General features: G+C 46.4%; 1 protein-coding gene across 4 annotated transcripts in view; it reads right to left on the bottom strand.

Annotated features, from left to right (window-relative positions):
• The window catches only part of Matn2 (matrilin 2), a 127,224-nt gene that overhangs the window by 15,436 nt on the left and 89,111 nt on the right, over nt 1–22,677 (bottom strand). For all 4 annotated transcript variants that reach the window (XM_085679128.2, XM_085679127.2, XM_048457188.3 and 1 more), the window contains 4 exons: nt 14,714–14,836; nt 11,666–11,788; nt 7,689–7,811; nt 7,358–7,480 (listed from right to left, as the gene is read on the bottom strand). In XM_085679128.2, coding sequence (XP_085535254.2) covers nt 7,358–7,480; nt 7,689–7,811; nt 11,666–11,788; nt 14,714–14,836 — 492 coding nt within the window. The remainder of the gene's footprint in view (nt 1–7,357; nt 7,481–7,688; nt 7,812–11,665; nt 11,789–14,713; nt 14,837–22,677) is intronic.

The raw sequence follows: 22,677 nt of genomic DNA, 5'->3' as shown, positions 1-22,677 counted from the left end.
CACTAGCTACAGCCCAAGCTCATCTCGTGAAGATTATAGGGGCTTCCTCATTGGAGACTTAGCCTACTGAGCCCCAGCATCCCAAGCCTGTGCCTGTCAGGTGGCACTGTTCTTTATCTGAGGGCAGCCCGTGCCCACAGGGTCACATCCCTCAGCCTCGGGCTATATACCGTGCCAGCAGCTCCCGGCCCAGCTCCTCAGTTCTCCTGGAACTGTTATCGTGGGCATGCTTTAAAGTAATGGAGAGTTTTCAAGCTTTTCTTCTGCTCATCCCTGGGGCATCTTCCCAGTCAGTCCTAGGAGGCTTCTGCATATGACTGCTTAAGACCAAAGTCAGCTGTACTAAAGGGCAAACTTGCCTACGGAGGGTGCTGGGCAGTGTCTGCAATGCTACAGAATGCACCTTTCACACCGTAGCTTCACTTAGGGACTCCCTTCTGCAGGTGTCCTTGTACCGCGTAAAGGAATGTACTTCCAAATTATTGACTGCATCACTGTTTGTAAGGGTGAAATGCAGGAGTCAATGTCAGTGTTTAGAAACGGGACTGGCCAACCGCAATGGAACATCACACAGCTATGAAAATAACGAGGACCTTCCCTATGTAATTGTGGTGGTTTGAATAAGAATGGCCCCCATAGGCTCACATATTTGAACACTTAGTTAGCAAGGAGTGGCACTTTTTAAAAGGATTAGGAGGTGTGGCCTTGTTGGAGGAAGTGGGTCATGGCTGAGGAAAGCTGCTAATAAGGAACAGACCCCGCCCAAGGAAGCAAAGTTTGTTCGAGTCAACAAAGCTAACAGGAGTTGGAGATCTGAAGGGCACTTTGACATCAGACCTGAGATGCAGACTTTGGAGTTTGGCTTAGCAAGCATGTGTGGAAAGGTAAATGTGTACAGAACTCACTTCCTGCCCACAGGCTCTGGTGCTTCCACTTTGGAAACCAACTTGGCCTCGGCTTCTCCCAGAGCTGATGATACTCCACGGTGGGCCTGTGCTTCCGTGCCTCCTGAAGGAAGGAAAGCAGCCACCACTGCCATCTCTGACTTTGCACTAGAGTAACCACCATCCTGGGGAAGCTGTGTGCACCATGACTGTACTTGGTTAGCAAGCATTGCGGACTGATGACCCGTGCCCACTTCTATCTATATTTGGAGACTGGAAAGGACACGGGAAATATGCTGGTCCAACTCCACCTTAGAGGGGAGGACACTGATGGCCAGCAAGCACACGTGACACTCTCAAGGCTCCTTAACCTGCACATGTGACTTGTCTTGGCTGTACTGACCCAGGTAGGTCACAGATCTATCCCCTCTGTGTTTCCTGGTCATCTTAGCTCCACAGGGCTAATCAGTCTGGTTAGACTCTGGGAAGACAAAGGAACAGTTTGCTCAAGGTAGGTTCCAGAAAGTTTGTGACCTCTCTGTGCTACAGGTGACAGTCCCTACCTGCTTCTGTGGCTCCCTCTGGCACTCAGTGTACTGACCTCCCCATGGCCTGTCCAGATCGTGGACCTGCACAGGCCGTGGACCACGTCTGGGAAGCTCTTGTGTTGCACCTGTGACTGTCTCCCCTGACGGAGTCTCTCGCATCGGATTAAACATCTTTCCCTGAACTCAGGAGAGTCTCCTACTCCACGCTCTCACGACGGTTCTGCCTGCATCCCGGTGGTCACCACCCAGATTGGGTGACACATCTTAAATATCTCTTCCAGAGAAAAGTTAACCACTGATGGGGCAAAAATTGAATTAGTTCAATCCCAGGAGCACCTGACAAACCACATGCAAAGATGCGAAAGAATAAGTGCTTGAGCAAGCATTGAGGCTCCAGCCTGGGGAAGGGGATGAGTCAGACTCAATTACTAATCAGTGCTGATGTAGAATGGGGTGGAAGGCTTAGACATCTCAGGAAGAAAGCATCTCCCACTCAAAGAAATGCCTTCTTGTGTAGGAGCCCACTCCTGTAAAGTCAGCTAGGGTTCCTGGACAGGGGATCCTCAAGACCAAAGGAAAGATGAAAGAAACAGAAGACAGGACAGAATAGGGAGGTCTGTCTGGTCATGCCAACGCAGCCAAACAGCCCAGAGCTTATTTCAGAGCTTGCTTATGTACAAAGGCAGAACAAAGCACAGCACAGTCAGTCAGTATCTGACCACAAGGACATCCCTGTCCTTGAGCGAGCAGCCTCCTAACTAACATGCCCTTGCTGCTCAGGAGCAGCCTTACTTTCTATCTTGATGTTCCTGGGGTTTATCGTCAGCAGTATCCTGTCTACTAGATAGAGTGTTCTTTTCTCATGGGCTAACTCAGAAGTCTCTCACAGCCCTCAAGCTCATAAGAAAAAGTAGAGCAGGCAAGCTTGAAGTCAAATGAGTTCTTCAAGCCAGAAATGACTCCAGATGGAAACTGAGTCACACAAGAATGGGGTCCCACATTCTTGGGGATGGAGAGGTGGCTCAGTGGTTAAGAGCAGCTGCTGTTCCAGAGGTCCCGAGTTCAATTCCCAGCACCCACATGATGTCTCCCAACCATCTAGTGGGATCTGATGCCCTCTTCTGACATAAAATTGTATATGCAGATAGTGTCATATACATAAAATGAGCAAATAAATCTTAAAAAGAGAAGTTTAAGAAGAAAAGAAAAGGAATGCCTTTCTCTTTTCTGTTCACATGGGGGAGGCAGGCCACACATCTAACTAAAGCCTCGTTGTGAACGGGGTTTGCCATCTGCGGCCGGGATGGCTAGACGTTTCACAGTATAGCTCAGGTTTTGGAGTCCTGGCACACTGCCATAAACTGTATTTCCCACATCTAAGTTATATACCAGGTGAGTCTTGCATGTGGTATGGGGGTTGTGGGAATTATGGGGTGATATGTCAGGATACTCAGACTTAGATAGCACCCTCGGGTCGGGTTCTGAACTCCACATATGATGTAATTAAAACACACCTGACCCCAGAGGGAGATGGCCATGGTGGCAATCTGCCAAGAAGGTGACCTAAGACCCACTGCTAACATGACAGCTCCAGCAGGGGCAGCCGACCCTCTGGTGCCTCTGTGGAAACCTTTTCTCAAACTGAGAGGCATCCACACTGAGCTATGCTCCAGACCAACACATTCTGCTCATGTGTTCTAAAGCTGAAGCCCCCGAGGACATCTTGAAGTGAAGGTCGTCCTCATTCATGCTATTTATTGGACTGCATCCCTCAATACTTAATTCATAAACTGGTCCCCTAATCCCTATAGTATTTGGAGGCAGGGCTTTGGGAAGTGGTTGGGTTTGATTGTGGTTACAAGGGTGGGGCCCAGATAAGGTTCTTTTTCTTAGATTATTATGATTATTGTCATCATCATCATCATCACCACCGTCAGCAGAAGTGTATATGAATGTAATAGGAGCACATGTGCCGTGGTACCAACTGGAAGCCAGAGGACAACTCTCTGGAGTCAGTTTTCCCCTGTCTGTCTCTGTGCATTCTCGGCATCAAGCAGCTCACCAGGTTCACATGGCAGGCACTTTACTGAGTTATCTTGCCAGCCCCGGGCTAGTGTTTTTATTTTCTTAAAAAGATACCGAAGAGCTCAGTCATCCGTTCCCTGTCTCCATCTGTCTCCCTCAATGAGAGGACACAGTCACTGGTGGGGGCAAGCCCTCTCCAGGGCATTTCCACGCCGGCATCAGACTTCTAGCCTCCAGCACGATGAGAAAGACAGTTCTGTGGTTAGGAAACAACACAGAGTCTGTATCTAAGCAGACTTAGACACTGGGGGCAGGCTGGAGAGTTAGGACTGTGGGGCTGAAGGGGCCTTTTTAGATCAGCCTGTGGTACCTGGACTGGCAGTGTGGCCACCTGGATCCCCGAGGCTTTAAGAGTATGGCTTCTATCCAAACAGTGCCCTGCTAGGGCGATGCATAGACTACTGAGCTTGCCAGCTTCCAGAGTTGGGTGTCTCTGAGCCCTACGAGGAGAGTGTGCCTGGGCCCGTCCCTGGGAGATGGGTCTCCAGACAGCAATTACATGGAGCTCCCTTTGGACCTCTCGGTAAAGAACCTGAAGCTGAGGAGTGAGAACTGACAGGGGTGTCATAGAGTTTAAGGCCCACTACACATTCTCAAAACATGCCTATGAATATATGTTTGTGTGTCACACAGGGACTCTGAAAGACAGAAATAACTGTTCCCAGTTTGAAGGTGAGCGATCAGACACACAGGAAGGGTCAGTCAGCTTCCTTGCCCGGGTTAGAAACAGTATGTGAATTTGGGTTTTAGATCCCAGCTCCATACTCTATATTCTATCTACCCTGTTCCCTTTCACACCTGTGCACAGGTGTCGGGGGGTGGGGGGTGGGAGGAAGAACTCGTCACCCGTTGGTCAGGGAGTTGGAAGTTTCCATGAGGCTGCTTCTGGTGACAGGCTGGCTGGGTTTCTGTATGCAGGGAGGCTGTCCTCAATGGAGAGAGGATAGTGTTTGGTCAGGGACTGTTGTAGCTGACACCTAGGGAGCTATGAGGACATCCTGGGAAAGGCCTTCACAGGTGGAAAAGGGGGCTTTCCCAGTCAAGGATTGTCGATGGAATTTGTTCTGGGAGGCAGTAGGGAGCCCTTGGAGGTGACTGAGCGTGCAGTGAAGCCTGCACCAGGAGTCACAACACCAGAGGAGAGCGAGCTAGTCTCTGCTCATTCCCTACCCCATTCTATCCACTACCTTTGCAAGGCTGGGCCCTGGGAACTCTGACTCCAGACAAGACCTGACCTCTGACTCTGAAGGACTTGCGAACAGCAGATTGTGCACTCCATGCATAGTGGGCCTATGGAGTCATGTCTGGCACTGTGTGGATCTTGCACGAGTTGCCTTTAAAAGAAACTTTTAGGGGCTGGAGAGATGGCTCAGTGGTTAAGAGCATTGCCTGCTCTTCCAAAGGTCCTGAGTTCAATTCCCGGCAACCACATGGTGGCTCTGGTGCCGTCTTCTGGCTTGCAGACATACACACAGACAGAATATTGTGTACATAATAAATAAATAAATATAAAAAAAGAAACTTTTAGTGAGGAAAAGAGAGCCCTAAGCTGCTGCTGGAAGAGGACACCCCCCCCCCCAGCCCACTCCGAATCTACACAGCCAGAACTGGCATCAGAGGACCGAGAGGAGAGGAGAGGATTTCACCCCAGTACCTACTACAGCTAGAACAGAGGACTAAGAGGACAGGACGACTTCACTCTAGTATCTACTTGGTCCCAGGGGCCTGGAGACTTGGACTTTGGCTCTCTATACTTCAGGCAACTCTGAGAATGGGTGAAGGGCTCTTCAGATCATCTGTTGTCAAGGAAACCCTCATCTATTGATCAAGGCCTAGCAGACCCCAGCTATCCCCATCCCCCGTCCACCAGGTTCTAACTGAAAAGGTACAGTCATGCTATCTGGCTCTGTGTCATCTGGCACGGGGCAGGGGAACACTCATCCCAACCGCTCTTAGCTATGACCACACTGGAAACGTAGGCCATGATTACAGGATGGAGCAGCTGGACTGAATCACTGGAGAGCAGACAGAAAGTCTTCCGTGAGGGGAACAGCTCTGGCGGGATATACATGTCTGTCCTGTGCCGATCCGAGTACCTCGCATGTCCTCATAACCACCCAACCAGACACAACGTTCCCTTGCAGTTGCTGGACTTTCACTCATACAGATGATGACACTATGCCTTTAGTCACAAAGTTTACTCTTTAAATGAGAAAACAGGTGGCGTTTAAAGATGGTGAAGGAAAAACTCTGATTAGGAGAGGGGCCGGCGAATGAACGGAGGGTCGGCAAGGGTTTCAGATTCTGTGAGATTTTAGAAGTCCTACAATTATCTCCCACTCAGTTCTTGATTGTCAGACTGAAGAGAACAAAGAAGGGGCGTGAGGAATCTAAGACAATAGGGAATTACATCCATAATCCCCTTGCATCTGACTCTGGCAGGCAGGCAAGTATAGATGGTATTTAACTTACCCTTTTCCACACCCCCAGTGCCCAGGCCCTATTAGAGTTGGCTGCAGCGGCACCGTGTGAGCCGCTGGGCAGGGATCCACAAGCAAGCTGCAACACGGACTTGCCAAGATCCAAGAATCCATCCCAAACTGGGAAAATATTTTCTCACAAGAAACACAGTTATTGTTGCACATCTGTGCAGACAGCACATCCGCCCATGTGAACAGTTGATGATAAAAAACGGTGCCGGACCTATGGTTGTATCAGTGGCCAAGGAACTTGGTCCTGTAACCAGAAAGGCAGTAGCCAGTGGAAGCAAAGTATGGTCTTCGCTTCCATTTTGACACTTTCTCTCAAACGGCTCTTGGTCTTTGATCTCGGTTCAGTTGGAAATAGGAACACGGGGCAGAAGGCACAATGGCTTTCTTGAGGGGGAGAGACGACGGAGTCTGGAGTTTTGGTTGTGGTCTTTTTAAATGGAGAGGGGCGTTAGAGTTGGCTACAAGGAGACATTTACCTAGACACTGTCACTGCTGACCTGGCCTTGTGCTGAAAGGTGAGAGAGAAGACAAGGATTTCTCAGACATCTCCCGTTCAGAAGTAACTGGGTTCTCACAGAGAGAGAGCCCCTACTTAGTTGAGGGCCATCTCAGACTCTTTCCTGAGTCTGAGCCACAGTTATTCCTTCTGCCGCTGCGGTGTGACGGCATGTGCTTCGCACAGTGCTCAGCCTGGCCTGGCATGCAGCCAGCTGGCAACTGGCAAGTTTCTGTATTGTTGATCATGGGCGGGATTGGCTGGGGGTGGAGTGTGTCTGAGAGTGTGTGTTCTCAGTGGTTCTGTTCACAAGACATGGATAGAATTAGATGAAGAACAGAAGTTTAGGATATTAGGGCTTTATTCTGCTTCATCTTGTGGTGGGAACAGCCCAAAGATGAGGAATTATGAACAAAAGAGGTGGAGACCGAGGGACTGATGCCACTTTACAAGAATCCATTCTCTATGACCAGTCCACTTCCCTGAGAAAGGCATTAATCCATCCTGTCGACATAATTGCCTTGGAAAAGTTTCATGTCTCAGATGTGTCATAATGGCAACCAAATTCGAACATAAATCTAAGTATGGCCAAATCACAACTCATACCACAGCCACATGCCAAGAGCGAGGGCCTGTCTCATAATGGTGGTGAGGCAGGGTGTGGAGACCGCATAAGCCATTTCCAGGGTCATGGGAAAGAAGTCTGGCTTTGAGATGCAGGCACACATATAACCAGGGCCCCAGTCAAGCCTGAGCGGACACTCAGGATGAATGTGTCGCCGTCCATGAGCACCTACAAGGGCCTGTGCTGAGTCCTGTCTGTCCCAGGATCTCACATGTGATCAGACTTACTTGCACAGGTCTTCCCGTCGCTGCGGAGCACGTGACCCTCAGGACATTGACAGGCAAAGGACCTGTCTGTGTTGACGCAGGAGTATTCGCAACCATGGTCACTCAGCAAGCAGTAATCTGCCCCTGTAAAACCAAAGCCACGCTAGATCCCTGGGGCCTCCGTCTGTGAGGCTTCTGGGCTGCGATGGGAATTAAGTAACACTTCACATTTATTGCTATTAAAAGCACTGGTCCCCTGCAGAATTCCCCATAGTCTCCCTGGAGGGCAGAGGAGAACATGCTGATCTTGGGGCAAACCCTTCCCTAGTGGAGAGGTGAAAGGGGGACTCACTGGAGCAGGTCTTGAGGTCATCATTGATGAGGAAGCCTTCTGAGCACTGGCAGACAAAGGATTCCTCTGTGTTCAGACATAGCTGCTCACAGCCGTGGTCCTGCTGTGCACAGTGGTCCACCCCTGCATTAATCACAAACACAGGAAAACATAAAGGGACTGAGGTGCCAGTGCTTGACCATCAGCCAAAGCCTTCCTGGCGACAACTGCAGCCACAGGGAAGGTTCCACTCTACCTCATACAACTGGACATGCTGGGAAATCAGCCTTGCTCCATGTCATAGCCAGCTCCAATGGACTTGACACAAACCCAGAGTCACTTGGGGAGAGGAAATCAGCCTTGCTCCATGTCACAGCCAGCTCCAATGGACTTGACACAAACTCAGAGTCACTTGGGGAGAGGAACCCTCCATTGAGGAATTGCCTCCACCAAATTGACCTTTGGGTACATGTGGCATGTTCTTAATTGTTGATTGATCACAATCCACTGTGAATAAGGTTCACCCAGGGAAGGTGGTCCTGAGAAGTGTAAGAACATGAGCCCAATATGAACTGGATCCAAGCCAGAACACAGCATTCTTCTGTGGCCTCCGCCTCAGTTCCTGCCTTGACTTCCCTCAGTCATTAACTGTGACATGGGGGTATAAGCGGAAATAATCTCTTTCCTCCATAGGTTGCTTTTGGTCACGGCATTTATCAGAGCGACAGAGAAGCAAACTAGACCAGCGCCGAATCCCACGTCCTTGCTGTGATACTGGACGGATGTAACCTCTCTGGGCTGTCACCTCTGAACTGAAGATGGTGGCAGTCTCCTTTCTTCTTTTTTTAATGTGTTCATGGGTTACATACTCATGTGTGTGAGCATGCGTGTGGAGGCCAGAGGACCACTTTCTCATTCTCGTGCAATGTGGTCCACCTCCTTCAGACAGGGTCTTTCTCACCAGCGTGGTGTCCAGCGATTAGTCTAGACTGGGTGGCTAACAGGGAGCATTCTGCTTCCGCCTGTCATGTGCTGAGATTACAAGCATAGGCCGCCTTGCCTGCTGTTCTACCTGGGCTCTGGATGTAGATCTCGGACCAGGGCTTGCAAAGCAGATGCTTCACCAACTGGGTTTCTTCCCCAGGCGCCTGGTGGTTCATTTCTGGGGGTAATGTAGTGAAAGTTAGATACATCTGAAGCCCTCCAAACAGCGGCTGGCATACAGCAACTGTTTAACGAATGGTTGTTATTATTACTAAGTAGTTCTCAGGAAGAATCATTGTGTAATTTATTTTTATTTGAAAAAGAAAAAAGGGATTTTTTTTTATTCTCTTGATCAGGACATCCAGATTCAGACAATAAACAAAAGCTTTGCTGTCTGTGTGGCCCCTTCTGGCACCCAAATCCGATACAGCTGGTCCTTGGGCAGGGACTGCTGAAGGTCAGGAAAACAGCTGGGGCGGACGCTCCCATAGAGAGCCCCCTGGGCTGCCTCCCAGATTTACTGAATGGAGAAAGTGCACCCTCCATCAACTGGACAGACACTGAAGACTTCATGATGGCCCACTGAGATAAGTCTTTTCATTCTTGCGTGGTTGAAGGACCAGAGGCTTCTGGAACAATCCACCAGTAGACACACCCACAAAAACACTTAGAGCATCTCAGGAACCACCAGCCCACGCTCACATCCTGATTCTGCCATTTAAAAAACGGGAGGCGTGTGAGAGCGAGGATGTTGGAGGTGTTCACAACTGTGCCGTCATCACGCCTGAGAACTGCGTGGATTTTATTCCCCTGGAAACTTCTGGATGGAAATAGCTTGGTTTAAGTGTTCTAAAAGTTTTAACAGAAGAAGACCCCCATCTCTTCTGGGCTCTTCTAGACTCCCCAAGGTGTTGCAAGATTTTTGATCACACTGTAAAACTCTGAGACTGTGTTAATAGAATTAAGCTTGGATGGGAGGTAGAGTTGACAAGAATTAGCCATAGAGAGAGTGAAGGAGTAGGGAAGGACTTAAAGATTTGTGGGGTTTTTTGTTTGTTTGTTTATGGGGTTTTTTGGGTTTTTTTGTTTGTTTGTTTTGTTTTTTGGCTTGGGAAAGTCGGTGAGTTAGGTCTCAGCTTCTCTGATCTATCAGGTTTTCACCCTAACATCTGACTTCTTTATTGGTAAACAGAATAGAGACTTAGCTAAAACCTACATTTGGTGGTCACAACAGTGGTCCAGCCAGTGCCAGTGGGACTTGAAATCCTGCCAGGCCAAGGTTTTAGGGGTGGGGTGCTGACTATGGTGTGCAGGACTCAGACAGTGGTTAAATATGAGTAGATTTAGGTGCAACTGCTAAGCTGAAAGAAAAACACCACCAGGGCAGGCTAGGAAAGTTAGGGTCATGCTGAGAAAGCCAAGTCGAGGCACTTTGTTTCCTCTGCAGACGGTGGAGCACGGGGCTGCCCCAGGCTGGCTCTGTATCTCACACGTCAGCTGTGGAACTGGCCCTCCTGGCAATCAAGGGCCACCAGCTGCAGTGTTCCCACTCACAGTCCACTTCTGTCTGCGGAGCTGAAGCAGACACACAGTGTAATAGGTGCAAGGCCACACGAGAGGACCCTTCTATGTAGGCCAACGTCACTAGCCCCAGCTCTTAGTGTGCCAGGGCCCTACGATCCATCACAATCCCCACAAAATCTCATCCCGCTGGCCTGGACCTGTGGAAACCGTACCTCAAAAAAAAAAAAAAAAAAAGTTATGGGCCCCTCCAGCTGGCAAGACCTGAAAGTTCTTCTGTTTATATCACCAAGCTTTGTTGTGGTTTTAATACAAGGAACTTAATTAAGTAAAGGTTTTACAAAAGTCTCATGTCGCCTAATCCTGTCCTCACATCAGCCTGGGCAGTGCAGAGTTTCCCAAGGTCCACCGCTTCTGGCCTCTTGTCCCAGCCTGGTACCAGGCATTAGTCACACTCACAGGTGATATGCATGTTTATCTTTTGTCTTTAGTTGTATGTTTGCCACAAACCAGGCACTAGGCCAAGAGTTTGAAACCATTGAAATGGTTGTTACTCTTCATAACCACCTGGGGAGTCAATACTATTAGCATCCTCATTTTTTAAAACAGACAGGCAATCAAAGCTTGGAGAATAACCTGTCTGAGGTCACATGTGTAGCATGTGACAGAGCTTAGATTTGAATACCGGCCTGTCTGACTTAGTAAATGCTTTTAATAGCAAAGAGTAATAGCAGCGGGCAGTCCCATTCTAAGCGGTCTACACATATTCTCTCTCTCTCCTGGCTTCCCCCTCCCTCCTGTTTTATGTGGCGTGGGGATGGAACCCATGGCTTTGTGCAAGCAAGGCTAGCACTCCACTGACTGAGCTATGCCCTCAACCCCTACACATGGATCTATTTATTTATCCACACCCTCCTCGATCTCGTTCTCTCAGTTTTTTGAGATATTGTCTCTCTGCAGAGCCCATGCTGGTCTTGAACTCATGCCCTTCTGCCTCAGTTTCCCGAGTTCCCCATGCTGGTCTTGATCTCACGTCCTTCTGCCTCAGTCTCCCGAGTTCTGAGACCGCCCACTGTGCACTGCTGGACTCAGCACATATCAGCTTCTTAAATTTTATTTTTGGTTTTATTTATTTTATGTTTACTAGAATTTTGCCTATCTATATGGATGTGTATTATATGTATGCCTGGTGCCCATGGAAGTCAGAAGAGGGTGTTGGAGCCCCTGGAACTGGAATTACAAGCAGTTGTGGGTGCTAGGAATGGAATCCAGGTCTTCTATAAGAGCAGCAAGGGCTCTTGATCACTGAACAATCTCCCTGTCCCCTATATGGATTCTCTTCAATATTACAGCTCAACCGTTGTAATACTATCAGTACCACTGGATGGGTTATAAAATTCAGGAAACCCTGAAGCTGTAGAAGGGCACGGCTGATAATGAGCCACTGTGCATGGACCCCACCCATCAGCATCCATACCCCTGGGCACACTCACGGCTGCAGGTCTTGCCATTGGAGTCCAGGGTATAGCCCCGACGGCAGCGGCAGTAAAAGCCTTCCTCTGTGTTGACACACTCGTGTTCACAGCCCGGCTTGTTGAGTGCACAGTAGTTGATCCCTTAGGGGAGAAAGTGAAGACCCTCCATCAGACGCTATGAGGCTATAAGGTCAGACTCCAGGGTTCCCACAGCCCCCACGGAGAGAGCTGGTGGGTGCTGCTTGCTGAGGCAAGCCAGGAATCATCATTCATTCAGTCATTTACCAGCTAAGGGCCAGGCTCTAAGTTAGAAGTGTAGATGCCAATGTGAGCATTGCCATAGCCCCGCTATGGTTTGTGCTCTGGCAACACAGCAGAGAGGAACCAGGAACATTAGACACCAAAGGCACAGATGTAACTTCATCCGGGTAGGGTCTGGCATGCCAAAGTCAGATGTCAGAATTGTTAGATAATAAATGTCCTTGTTGCATTGTTCATAAAGTTGGAGGCTGGCTGAGAAGCCCAGACAGAAACCATGAATGAGCAATCCTGCATATCAAGTTATGATGCCAGATGAAAGGCCAGAGAAGAAATTCCAGAAAATCTGAAAGGTTAAAAATGTTGACACGGAGAGTCCAAACTATTCATTTAGGGAGTCCAGGTCCAGAGGAGTAAAAGGAGTCGATCCGAAGTGACATTGCTGGTGTGAATGCCCATGCTCGGACGGGACCTCGTGACTCAGAGCCCAGAACAACTGGGGAATTCACACCACTCTTAAGGATGCTGTTTCAGCTATGATGAACCCCAACCTGAGTACTGGAGTCCAGAATCTCCGAGTCCACCCCCTGGACCACATCTGTCATCGACTCAGCCTCAGAGTCTGCTGAGGCTCCAGGCTTTGCATCACCACCTTCGTGGTCAGTGTCAGCACTCTCTGTCTAGCGGGAGGTGACAAGGGAGACTGAGTCCTGGCCAAGGACTTTCCTTCAGGATGGCGCTGCCCCGAACTACTTTCCCCAGTTTAATTGGATGATATTGAGTACTCTCGAAACAGATTTGGTTTTAATTAGATTTGAAAATAGCCACCAGCCTCCTGTTACATGTAAATGGCCCAGCATCTGTAAGATCCAGAGCACTTGGGAGATCTTAGATTCCTAATTACAAATCTCAGATTTTAAGCCAATTGCTCTGCTTCCCTCTGCCATGTTATGCTCTAGAGACCACGAGCGCTCCCTCCCACTCCTAGCTGCCAGCCATAATGGAAGACTGAGTGCAAACATTAAGCCAGGGCAGCTCTGACGGACAGACCTCAGAGGTCCAGGCCTGGGCTCACGGCAAAGACAACGGAAAGTGTAGTGACGAGGAGGAAGATTGAGAGATGGGCAAATGAGGACACGAGTTCTTAGTAAAAGTTCTAGTTCTCCTGGATTAAAAAAGCAACCAGGGCACCTGGCTGGCTAGGAGACGGAGCTGTCGCCATCAGATAAACACGGATGAGCTTGAGGGACCCTGGCAGGAGACACAGCCTACCAAACAGCCCATCTTTGGGCAATGCCTGTCCTTGGAGCCTACTCTTCCTCAGGTGCCTCTCCGGAGGAGGGTGGAGGGGTGGGTCTGGCAGGAGATTCAGAATCTCAAGCTCTCCATCAATGGCTACATGCCTGACTTGCTCACTTTTTCTTCTCCATTAGTAATGCACGAAGCATGCTACCATGACGCCTCTGTGCTGAACCAGATCTAACTATCTCCCCAAGAGCCCTCATCCCCGTTACTGATTTCCCATGGTGCACTCAGTCCCTCAAACATCCATCCCTGGAAAAAAGTGTCTGTAGCACACAGGGGCGTGGCTAGGCCATGATGCTGGCCTCAGATGCTGAAGGAAGAGGGGTGGCAATTTTTGGGGTTAACTTGGGCCACATAGCCAGAGTCTGTCTCAAAACAAGCCAAAACAAAGGCCAAAAACAAAAACAAAACACAAACAAACAAAAAACATGAAGGAAGGGAGGAAATACACCGATAGTTGAATGATCCAGAGAATTTACAAATGTCATGGTCACGCTGTGATTTCTCCAGGGTGCTGGATCTCAAAGCAATTCTTTCGCTCACACAATCCATTCCACAAGTCTGTACTCAGCCCACTGCAGCCAAGCACTCTGAGCTGTTGAGGATTCACTGATGTAAAAGATAAAGAACCTGGTAGGGCTTCTGTTGTAGTGTCCTTTGGGAATGGTCTGGTGTGTGTGAGACCACTCTGGTGTCCTTTGGGAACAGCCTGGTGTATGTGTGTGTGTATGTATGTGTGTGTGTGTGTGTGTGTGTGTGTGTGTGTGTGTGTGTGTATGTGTGTGTGTCCACTCTAATGTCCTTTAGGAGTGGTCTGGTGTGTGTGTGTGTGTCCACTCTAGTGTCCCTTGGGAATGGTTTGGTGTGTGTGTGTTTACTCTAGTGTCCTTCAGGAACAGTCTGGTGAGTTTGAGACCACTCTGGTGTCCTTTGGGAACAGCCTGGTGTGTGTGTGTGTGTGTGTGTGTGTATGAGCACAGACACTGGGAATCTAGCCTAGAGGTCTGCTCTGGAGTAGGTGCCCTAGTTGCTAGCTGTCCCCTCTGTATGCCAAGTGACAAGCATCTGAGTCCTCGCCCCCATCCTGCTGATGCCCTGCTTTCCTTGAGTGTGGCTGCAATGACCTAGGGCATTACTCTCCTTCTTCCTTTCTATCAGAAACCAACACTTTAATGTTCCCGCACTTAGCAGCTCCTTTAATGTCCCATCTCTGTGTCCCGCCTTTTTTCCTCCCTCAACGTTCCACAAACCCTAACCCTAACCTACTCTCACTTCAAGAAGATGCTTCAGCACAGACAGAGTTGCTAAACAAATCTCATGATCAGAGCCAGTCTATTCAATCTCTAGGAGAACATCCCACACAATAGGTTCTAGTGGTCACAGGAAAATAGGAGCAGAAGGATATTAACGAACACCAATGTCCACTGCAAACGTACTGTGCTAAGGATCTGCCTAGAAGGGGAAATGTTTTGGTGGAAAGAAACATGGTGGATGGGCACTTACTTCGGCAGGTTTTCCCGTCTGGATTCAGCATGAAGCCCTTTAGGCAGCGGCAGACAGCGGACTTCTGGGCATTAACACACTCATGCTGACATCCGTGGTTAGATGATGCACAGTAGTCTATCTCTGGAAAGAAAGCAAGGTCCTAGGAATCATGAATAAGTCAATATGGCTAGCCATGAAAATAAGGACTGTTGGCCCCCATTTTCTCCAAGTGTGTAAAATACAGGTCTCGCGGTTTAGGCCCAGAAGAGCCCTATTCAAAAAGCCATTTCTACATAGAGAGATTATGACTCGTCTCAAAGATCTTTTTTTTTCATTTGTTTCTGTGTTTTGATTTTTGGAGACAGGGTTTCTCTGGGTAGCTCTGACTGCCCGGGAGCCCACACTCCAGACCAGGCTGGCCTTGAACTCACAGAGATCCACCTGCCTCTGTCTCCCAAGTGCTGGGATTAAAGACGAACGCCACCACACCAGGCTTCAAAGAGCTTTTTGATGTTTTTATTTCATAAAATATTTATATAACAGTTGCCTCTTATAAAAGCCACTGAAATTCAGTCTGCATTGGGGGCTGAGTGTGGTGGTGCACACCTTTATTCCCAGCCCTTGGGAAGCACAGGCAGGCAGATCTCTATGAGTTCAAGGCCATCTCAAAAACAAAACAAAATGAAAAAGAAAAAATTGTGTTGGTCTGGGAAAGTATGCCAGCAGTAAAGAAATCGGGTAGCGTGTGCAAGACTGCACAGCACTGAAAACCAAGCTAAATATGATCCAGTGCATAAAACACTTGCTGCTGAGTGTTGGGACCAGAGTTCAGAACTCCAGTCCAACACAAATGCCATCCTTAATCCCAGCACTCCAGAGGCGGGACAGGTGATCCCAGAGCAGACTGGCCAGCAAGATTAGCACGTTCTTTAACGTTCAGGAGCTTAACTGGATATATAAGCCAAAAGTGACCAAGGGAGTGATGGGGGAAGGGAATGGGAGGTGAGGAGGGAGAGGAAACTAGTCCAGATATAAAGTAAATGAATAAATTTAATTAATAAAAGAAAAGAAAAACATTGGATTGGATTTTCTATACAGATGACAATGTTGTCTGTTAGTAACACAGTCTAAATTCATCCTGTCCAAAATATGCACCATCTATTTATTTTATTATGAGTCTTTTCTATTTCACTAGTTAGAACTTCCAGGACAAGGTTAAATAGAAGCTTTCTGAGTGGACATTCTCTGTCATTTATGATCTCTGTCTCTGTCTCTCTGTGTATGCATGTGTGCATGCCACAGCATGCCTGTGGAGGTCAGAGGACAATTTCTGGGAGTCAGTCCTCTCCTTCCACCATGTAGATCCGATGGATTGAACTCAGGTCACAGGTTTGGCAGCAAGCACTTTTAGCTGATGAGCCTTCTTTCTTGCTGTGTTTCTGATCTTATAAATCTTCCATCACTAAGTATGATAGCTGATAGTTTCTCATTAATGCAGTTTTGTGTATTCTGTGTGTATTTCCTGTGTATTGTGTGTGTGCGTGTGTGTGTGTGCGTGTGTGTGTGTGCGTGTGTGTGTGCGTGTGCACATGTGCGTGGATCAGAGGTCAATCTCAGATGCCTTCCTCATTATCCCCAACTTTATTTTTTTGGGGCAGGGTCTCTCACTGAGCCTGAAGCTCACTGACTCAGCTGCAATGGCTGGTTGGTCAGCAAGACCACGGTTCCTCCTGTTTATGTGGGTGTCAGGATGGATTTACTTAATCATTGATGCAGTTACCTCCACTTCTAGTTCACAGAAAGATTTTTATTAATCACAACTGAGTATCATATATTATTTGTGCCTTTTTCTGCATCTAAAGAAATGGCTTATATGTTTTTTTTAGCATGTTAATATTGTGTATTGCATTGATTGAGTTTTGAGGATTAAAGCCAACCTTGAATTCCTGGGCTAAATCCCACAAGGTTATGATGCATTGCTCTTTTAGTATGTTGTTGACAGTTAAAAAATAAAGATATTTGTATGTAAAATTTTCTTATAGCTTATTCTGGTTTGAGCATTAGGGTAATGCTGACTTAGGAATGAGCTGAAATACATTTATCATTAATATTGAGGAGTCACTTGTATAGAATTAACATTAGTTATTGCTCAAATGCTTGCCAGGCTTCAGTAGTGACGTCAAATAGGTCTAAAGATTTCTTGGTGTAAAGATTTAAGGTGTAACTCTTTAGACTGACGTAAGAGACATGACTATTCAGATTGCCTGTTTCTTCTGGAATAAACTGTAGTTGTTTGTGTTGTTGAAAGGATTTACCCATATTATGTAAGCTCTGGCATATATGTGTGTGGTAATATTTTCCTTTCAATGGATCAATAGTGATTCCCACATTCTTAATATTTTGGGGGATTTGTGTCTGCTCCCTCCCTTTTCTCCTAGCTAGTCTGTTTGGAAATTTAACAATTTTCTTTCTTTCTTTCTTCCTTTTTTTCTTCCTTTTTTTCTTCCTTTTTTTCTTCCTTCCTTCCTTCCTTCCTTCCTTCCTTTCTTTCTTTCTTTCTTTCTTTCTTTTTGAGTCAGGATCTCACTATGTAGCTCTGGCTGTTCTGGAACTCACTATGTAGACCAAGCTGATTTTGAAATCACAGAAATCCACCTGCTTCTGCCTCCTAAGTGCTAGCATTTTCTTGTTTTTAATTTTTAAAATTAAAATAATTATGTCATCCTCCTTTTCCTTTTCTCCTTCCAACCCTTCTCACTTTCACTTCCCTCCCTCTCAAATTTAAGTTCTCTTCTTTCTTATCATATATATGTGTTTAACATATATGTTAAACATGTGACACATATATAACTTTTTAACGCACATATATGTATATATCTTTAACATATATGAGCACATATATCTTTAACATATATGTGCGAAACATATATACATACTTTTTATTTAGCACATATATGCTATGTATGTGTTTGTGATACACACACACGTCCTTCTGAGTCTGTTTAGCGTTGCACGTGTGTGATTTCAGGGCTGACCATCTGGTATTAGATTACCCACTGGGCTCTTCCCTGGGGAAGACTTAGACTTACTGTCCCACTCTCTCATTCCGTGACTGCCTGTGACTCTTTATCAATGGGTGGGGCCTCATGAGATCAGCCCATCTGTAGGGTGGCTCTTGTTCAGATCTTGCTTAGAGAGTTATTGTTTGCTGTTTTGTTTTTTGTTTTTCTTATTTGTTTCTACTTATCTATAAGGTTTTATTTTGATAAATTGAATGTATAACTAGACAATTTTATAAAAAGATAATTAAAACTTAGTACAACGAGAAGAAACTTGTCCTAGATGATTAGCATGTCATGAAAAAACAAACCAAAACCTCTCACCAGGTAAGGTGGTATGCTCCTGTAATCCCAACATTCAGGAGGGTGAGACAGAAAAGTTATCAATTCAAGGCAAGCCTGAGCTACATGATGAGACCTTGTTTCAAAACAAAACAACAAACAAAAATCTCATCTCCTCAAAACATGTATGGTGGACCACACATTGATACAAAATTTTAGAAGTTAATTTTGTACACACATTAAAAGACTTAACATGTGTCTTAGTTTGGTTTATTTACTACTACTGTAATGAAACACTGTGACCAAAGCAACTTGGGGAATAAAGGATTTATTTGGCTTACATGTCCATACCATAGCCCATCACTGAAGGAAGTCAAGACAGGAACTAAGGCAGGGCAGGAACCTGAGGCAGGAACCCATGCAGAAGTCACAGAGGAGTTTTGCTTACTGGCCTGCTCCCTATGGCTGGCTCAGCCTGCTTTCTTAGAGAATCCAGGACCACCAACCCAGGGATGGCACCACTCACAGTAAACTGGGTCCTTCCTCATCAACCACTAATTAAGAAAATGACCTACAGGTTTGCTTACAACCCCATCTTATGAAGGCATTTTCTTTTCTTTCCTTTTCTTTTCTTTTCTGTTTTTCTGGTTTTTCAAGACGGGATTTCTCTATGTATATTCCTGGCTGTCCTGGAACTCACTCTGTCAACCAGGCTGGCCTTGAACTCACAGAGGTCTACTTGTCTCTGTCTCCTGAGTGCTGTGATTAAAAGTGTGTGCCCCCATAGTCCAGCTGGAGGCATTTTCCTAATTGAAATTTCTCAGAGGACCTTAGCTTATGTCAAGTTGACATAAAACTATACAGCATGACATATCAACCATCTTTGACTCCATAAATTTTCTTTTGCATTTTGTTCCTAAGAACATAAAAACACAGGATTTATGCATATGGGTGTGAAAAACCTAAAACAAAAAACCTGTTCAATAAATTACACCATGTAATATTCAGAATATGATACAGACATTAAAATGTTTTATAATTCAAGTAATGTGCTAAAATGCTCCAGATTCAATGTTATTATATGATCCTAACACTATAAAAATATATCCATACATGTACATTTTAAAAGGAGAGGCTGTTGAGATGGGTCAACACTTCCATAAAAGCCTGATATCTGAGTTGATCTCCGGAGTCCATGCTTGGTGGTTTGACAGAGAACAGCCCCCAGAGGTTTGTATATTTGAATGTTTAGTCATTAGGGAGTGGAACTATTTCAGAAGGACTAGAAGGAATCAGGAGGTGTGATGAAATCAAGAGGACCTTGTTGGAGGAGGTGTGACCTTGTTGGAGAAGCTGTGATCTTGTAGGATGTGTGACCTTGTTGGAGGATGTGTGACCTTGTTGGAGGAGGTGTGACCTTGTTGGAGGGTGTGTGACCTTGTTGGAGGGTGTGTGACCTTGATGGAGGAGGTGTGACCTTGCTGGAGGGAGGTGTGATCTTGCTGGAGGGAGGTGTGACCTTGTTGGAGGGAGGTGTGACCTTGTCGGAGGAGGTGTGACCTTGCTGGAGGGAGGTGTGACCTTGATGGAGGGAGGTGTGACCTTGCTGGGGGGAGGTGTGACCTTGCTGGAGGGAGGTGTGACCTTGCTGGAGGAGGTGTGACCTTGTTGGAGGAGGTGTGTCACTGGCACATGGGCTTTGAGGTTTCAAAAGACCACATCAGGCCCATTCCATTGTCTCTCTCTTTGCCTGCTGCCCGAGGATCATGATGTAAAGTTCTCAGCTCCTTCTCCAGCAGCATGGCTTCCCACCCTCCACTGTGTTCCCTGTCATGATGCTAATGGACTAATCCTCTGAAACTGTAAGCAAACCCCCAGTTAAATGCTTTCTTCTATAAGAGTTGCCTTGGTCTCGGTGTCTCTTCACAGCCATAGATTGGTAACTAAGATATCAAATAAAAGTGGAAGGAGAGAACTAACTTAATAAAGTTGTCCTATGACCATATGCCAAGGCATACTTAGCCCTGCATTCACACATCATAATAAAAATTAAAAAAAAAATAGAGCCAGCAAGATGGCTAGACAAATAAAGATACTTGCTGCTAAGTTCTCAATTCTTGGAACCCACTGACACCTTAAAGTTATCTTTGATCTCTACATATTTACCAAGGCACAGACACACACACACACCAAAACAAACAAACACAGGCTGGAGAGATGGCTCAGCAGTTAAGAGCACTGGCTGCTCTTCAGAGATTCTGAGTTCAATTCCCAGCAACGACATGGTTGCTCATGATCATCTATCATGAGATCTGTTGCCCTCTTCTGACATGCCAGCATGCATACAGATAGAACACCTTTGCATAATAAATAAATAAATCTTAAAAACCCAAACAAATAAATGTAGTACTATTTTTAAAATTTAAAGTCTGGAAGGAAATGAAACAAACTGAAATTAATGATACTTGTCTCTGGCCCATGGAGTATAAATGGTTTTATTTTATATAACTTCATCTCTGAAAGAATCAGTTGTCTACAATAAACCTATTTTACTTTTGAAATAAAAAATAAATATATGTACTCATAATTACAAAACAAGTTGCCATGGAAAATAATAAATAATATAGAAAAAAGAACAATGTAGGAGGTATCAGAGATTTTAAAAAAAATCAGTGAACATAGCTAAGAATACTATATATAGCCAGAGATGTCACTATTAAAAGTACAGAGGGGGGCTGGAGAGATGCTCAGTGGATAAGATGACATGCTGCTCTTGCAGACACACCAGGTTCAGTTCCGAGAACCCAGGCAGGATGGGTCCCAACAACCTGTCACTCCAGCTCCAGGAGATCTGACTCAGTACACACACACACCCCCCAACAGACATGTCACCCCACCCCACCTCCTATGCTATGCATGCACACAAAGTGAGTTTGAGACCTGGGAACAGTCCCTATGGGCTTGTATATTTGAATGCTTGATCCCCAGTTAGTGGAACTGTTTGGGAAGGACTAGGAGGTGTGGCCTTGTTGTGGGGAGGTGTGCCACTGGGGCTGGCTTTGAGGTTTCAAAAGACCATGCCAGGTCCAGTCTCGTTCTTTCTCTGCTGCCAACTTGCAGATCAAATGTGAGCTCTCAGGTATTGCTCCGGCACCACATCTGCCTGCATCTCACACTCCCACCAGGATGATCATGAATGAACCCACTGAAACTGTAACCAAGGTCCCTATGAAATGTTTCCTTTAAAAGTTGCCTTGGTCATGGTGTTTTATCACAGCAACAGATCAGTAACCAAGACAAAACTTCAGTTTAGGGTCAAACTAATGGGCTTACAGGCTTGATTGGAATGGGGCAGGTCTTACAGGCTTGATTGGAATGTAGTGGGGCTTATAGGCTTGATTGGAATGGGGCAGGGCTTGGAATCAAAAAGCTGTGAAGGGAGAAGGGCAAGTGGTCGTTGTTCACAGCATCTCATCATAGCCTCTCCTAGTCCCACAGACTTTCCAGCAGTCTTCAGCCTTGTCTCACAGTTCCTGCCCTGAAGGTGTTAGTACTGGTGCTACACTCCCTGTGTTAAACCGCCTTCTTCCTGTCTCTTTCAAGCCTTCGATCAAGTGTCACTCTCTTTTTTTTTCTTTTTTTTTGCTTGTTTGTTTTGTTTTTCAAGACAGGCTCTCTGTGTAGCCCTGGCTATCCTGGAACTAGCTCTGTAGACCAGGCTGGCCTAGAACTCAGAGATCCACCTGCATCTGCCTCCCAAGTGCTAGAATTAAAAGTGTGCACCGCCACCACTGGGCTCTTTTTTTCTCTTACTCTGCCCCAGCACAAAGTAAGTTTTGTAAGGACTGAGATATGAGCCCTGTGTACAACTGTGTTTAGCATATAGCAGATACTGAATAAATATGATCGAATGGAGAAATGATTATTGTTACTACTCCTGGTAGAGTAAGATCTCAAGAGTATTTTGTATGCATGCATGTCTGTGTACCATGTGTATGCCTGGTGCCCCTGAAATCTAGACAAGGGTGTTGGATACTCCCAAACTGGAGCTACAGTTGGTTGTGAGCCACCATGTGGGTGCTGGGAATCAAACTGGGGTCCTCTGGAAAATCAGCCAGTGCTCCTAACTGCTGAGTAACCTCTCCAACCCCACAGTGACAACTTTGATGTCATATAAATATATTTTATTATAATAAAATAATAAAAAAATCCCAGCCAATATGTTTGTAAACCAGAGCCGAGTGTTTTTCTCTTCTCCCCACTGGGATGTGTTCAGTGATTTGGGAAGGAATTGTTCCATAAAAGGGGTGTTTCTTTGATTTTGTTTTTTATACTTGATCTTAGCCAGAAGTGATTGTTTATCTGTTTGTTTGGTCTTGGTTTTGGTTTTTCAAGACAGGGTTTCTCTGTGTAGCCCTGGCTGTCCTGGAACTTGCTCTCTAGGCCAGACTGGCTTTGAACTCAGAGATTCCCATTCCTCTACCTCCCGTGTACTGGAATTAAAGGTCTGTGCCTCCAGAGACCAGGTCTTGCTATAGAGCCCAGATGACTTGAAATTCGCTACATAGACCAGATTGGCCTCACACCTGTAGTGCCTGTCTCTGCCTCCCCAGTGCTGGGGTTACAGGTCTGTACTGCCAC

This window comes from Myodes glareolus, chromosome 19 (genome assembly GCF_982192425.1).
Source record: "Myodes glareolus chromosome 19, mMyoGla1.1, whole genome shotgun sequence".
NCBI lineage: Eukaryota > Metazoa > Chordata > Mammalia > Rodentia > Cricetidae > Myodes > Myodes glareolus.
Note: the sequence above shows the minus strand (reverse complement) of the source record. Positions and strands in the feature narration are given on the sequence as shown.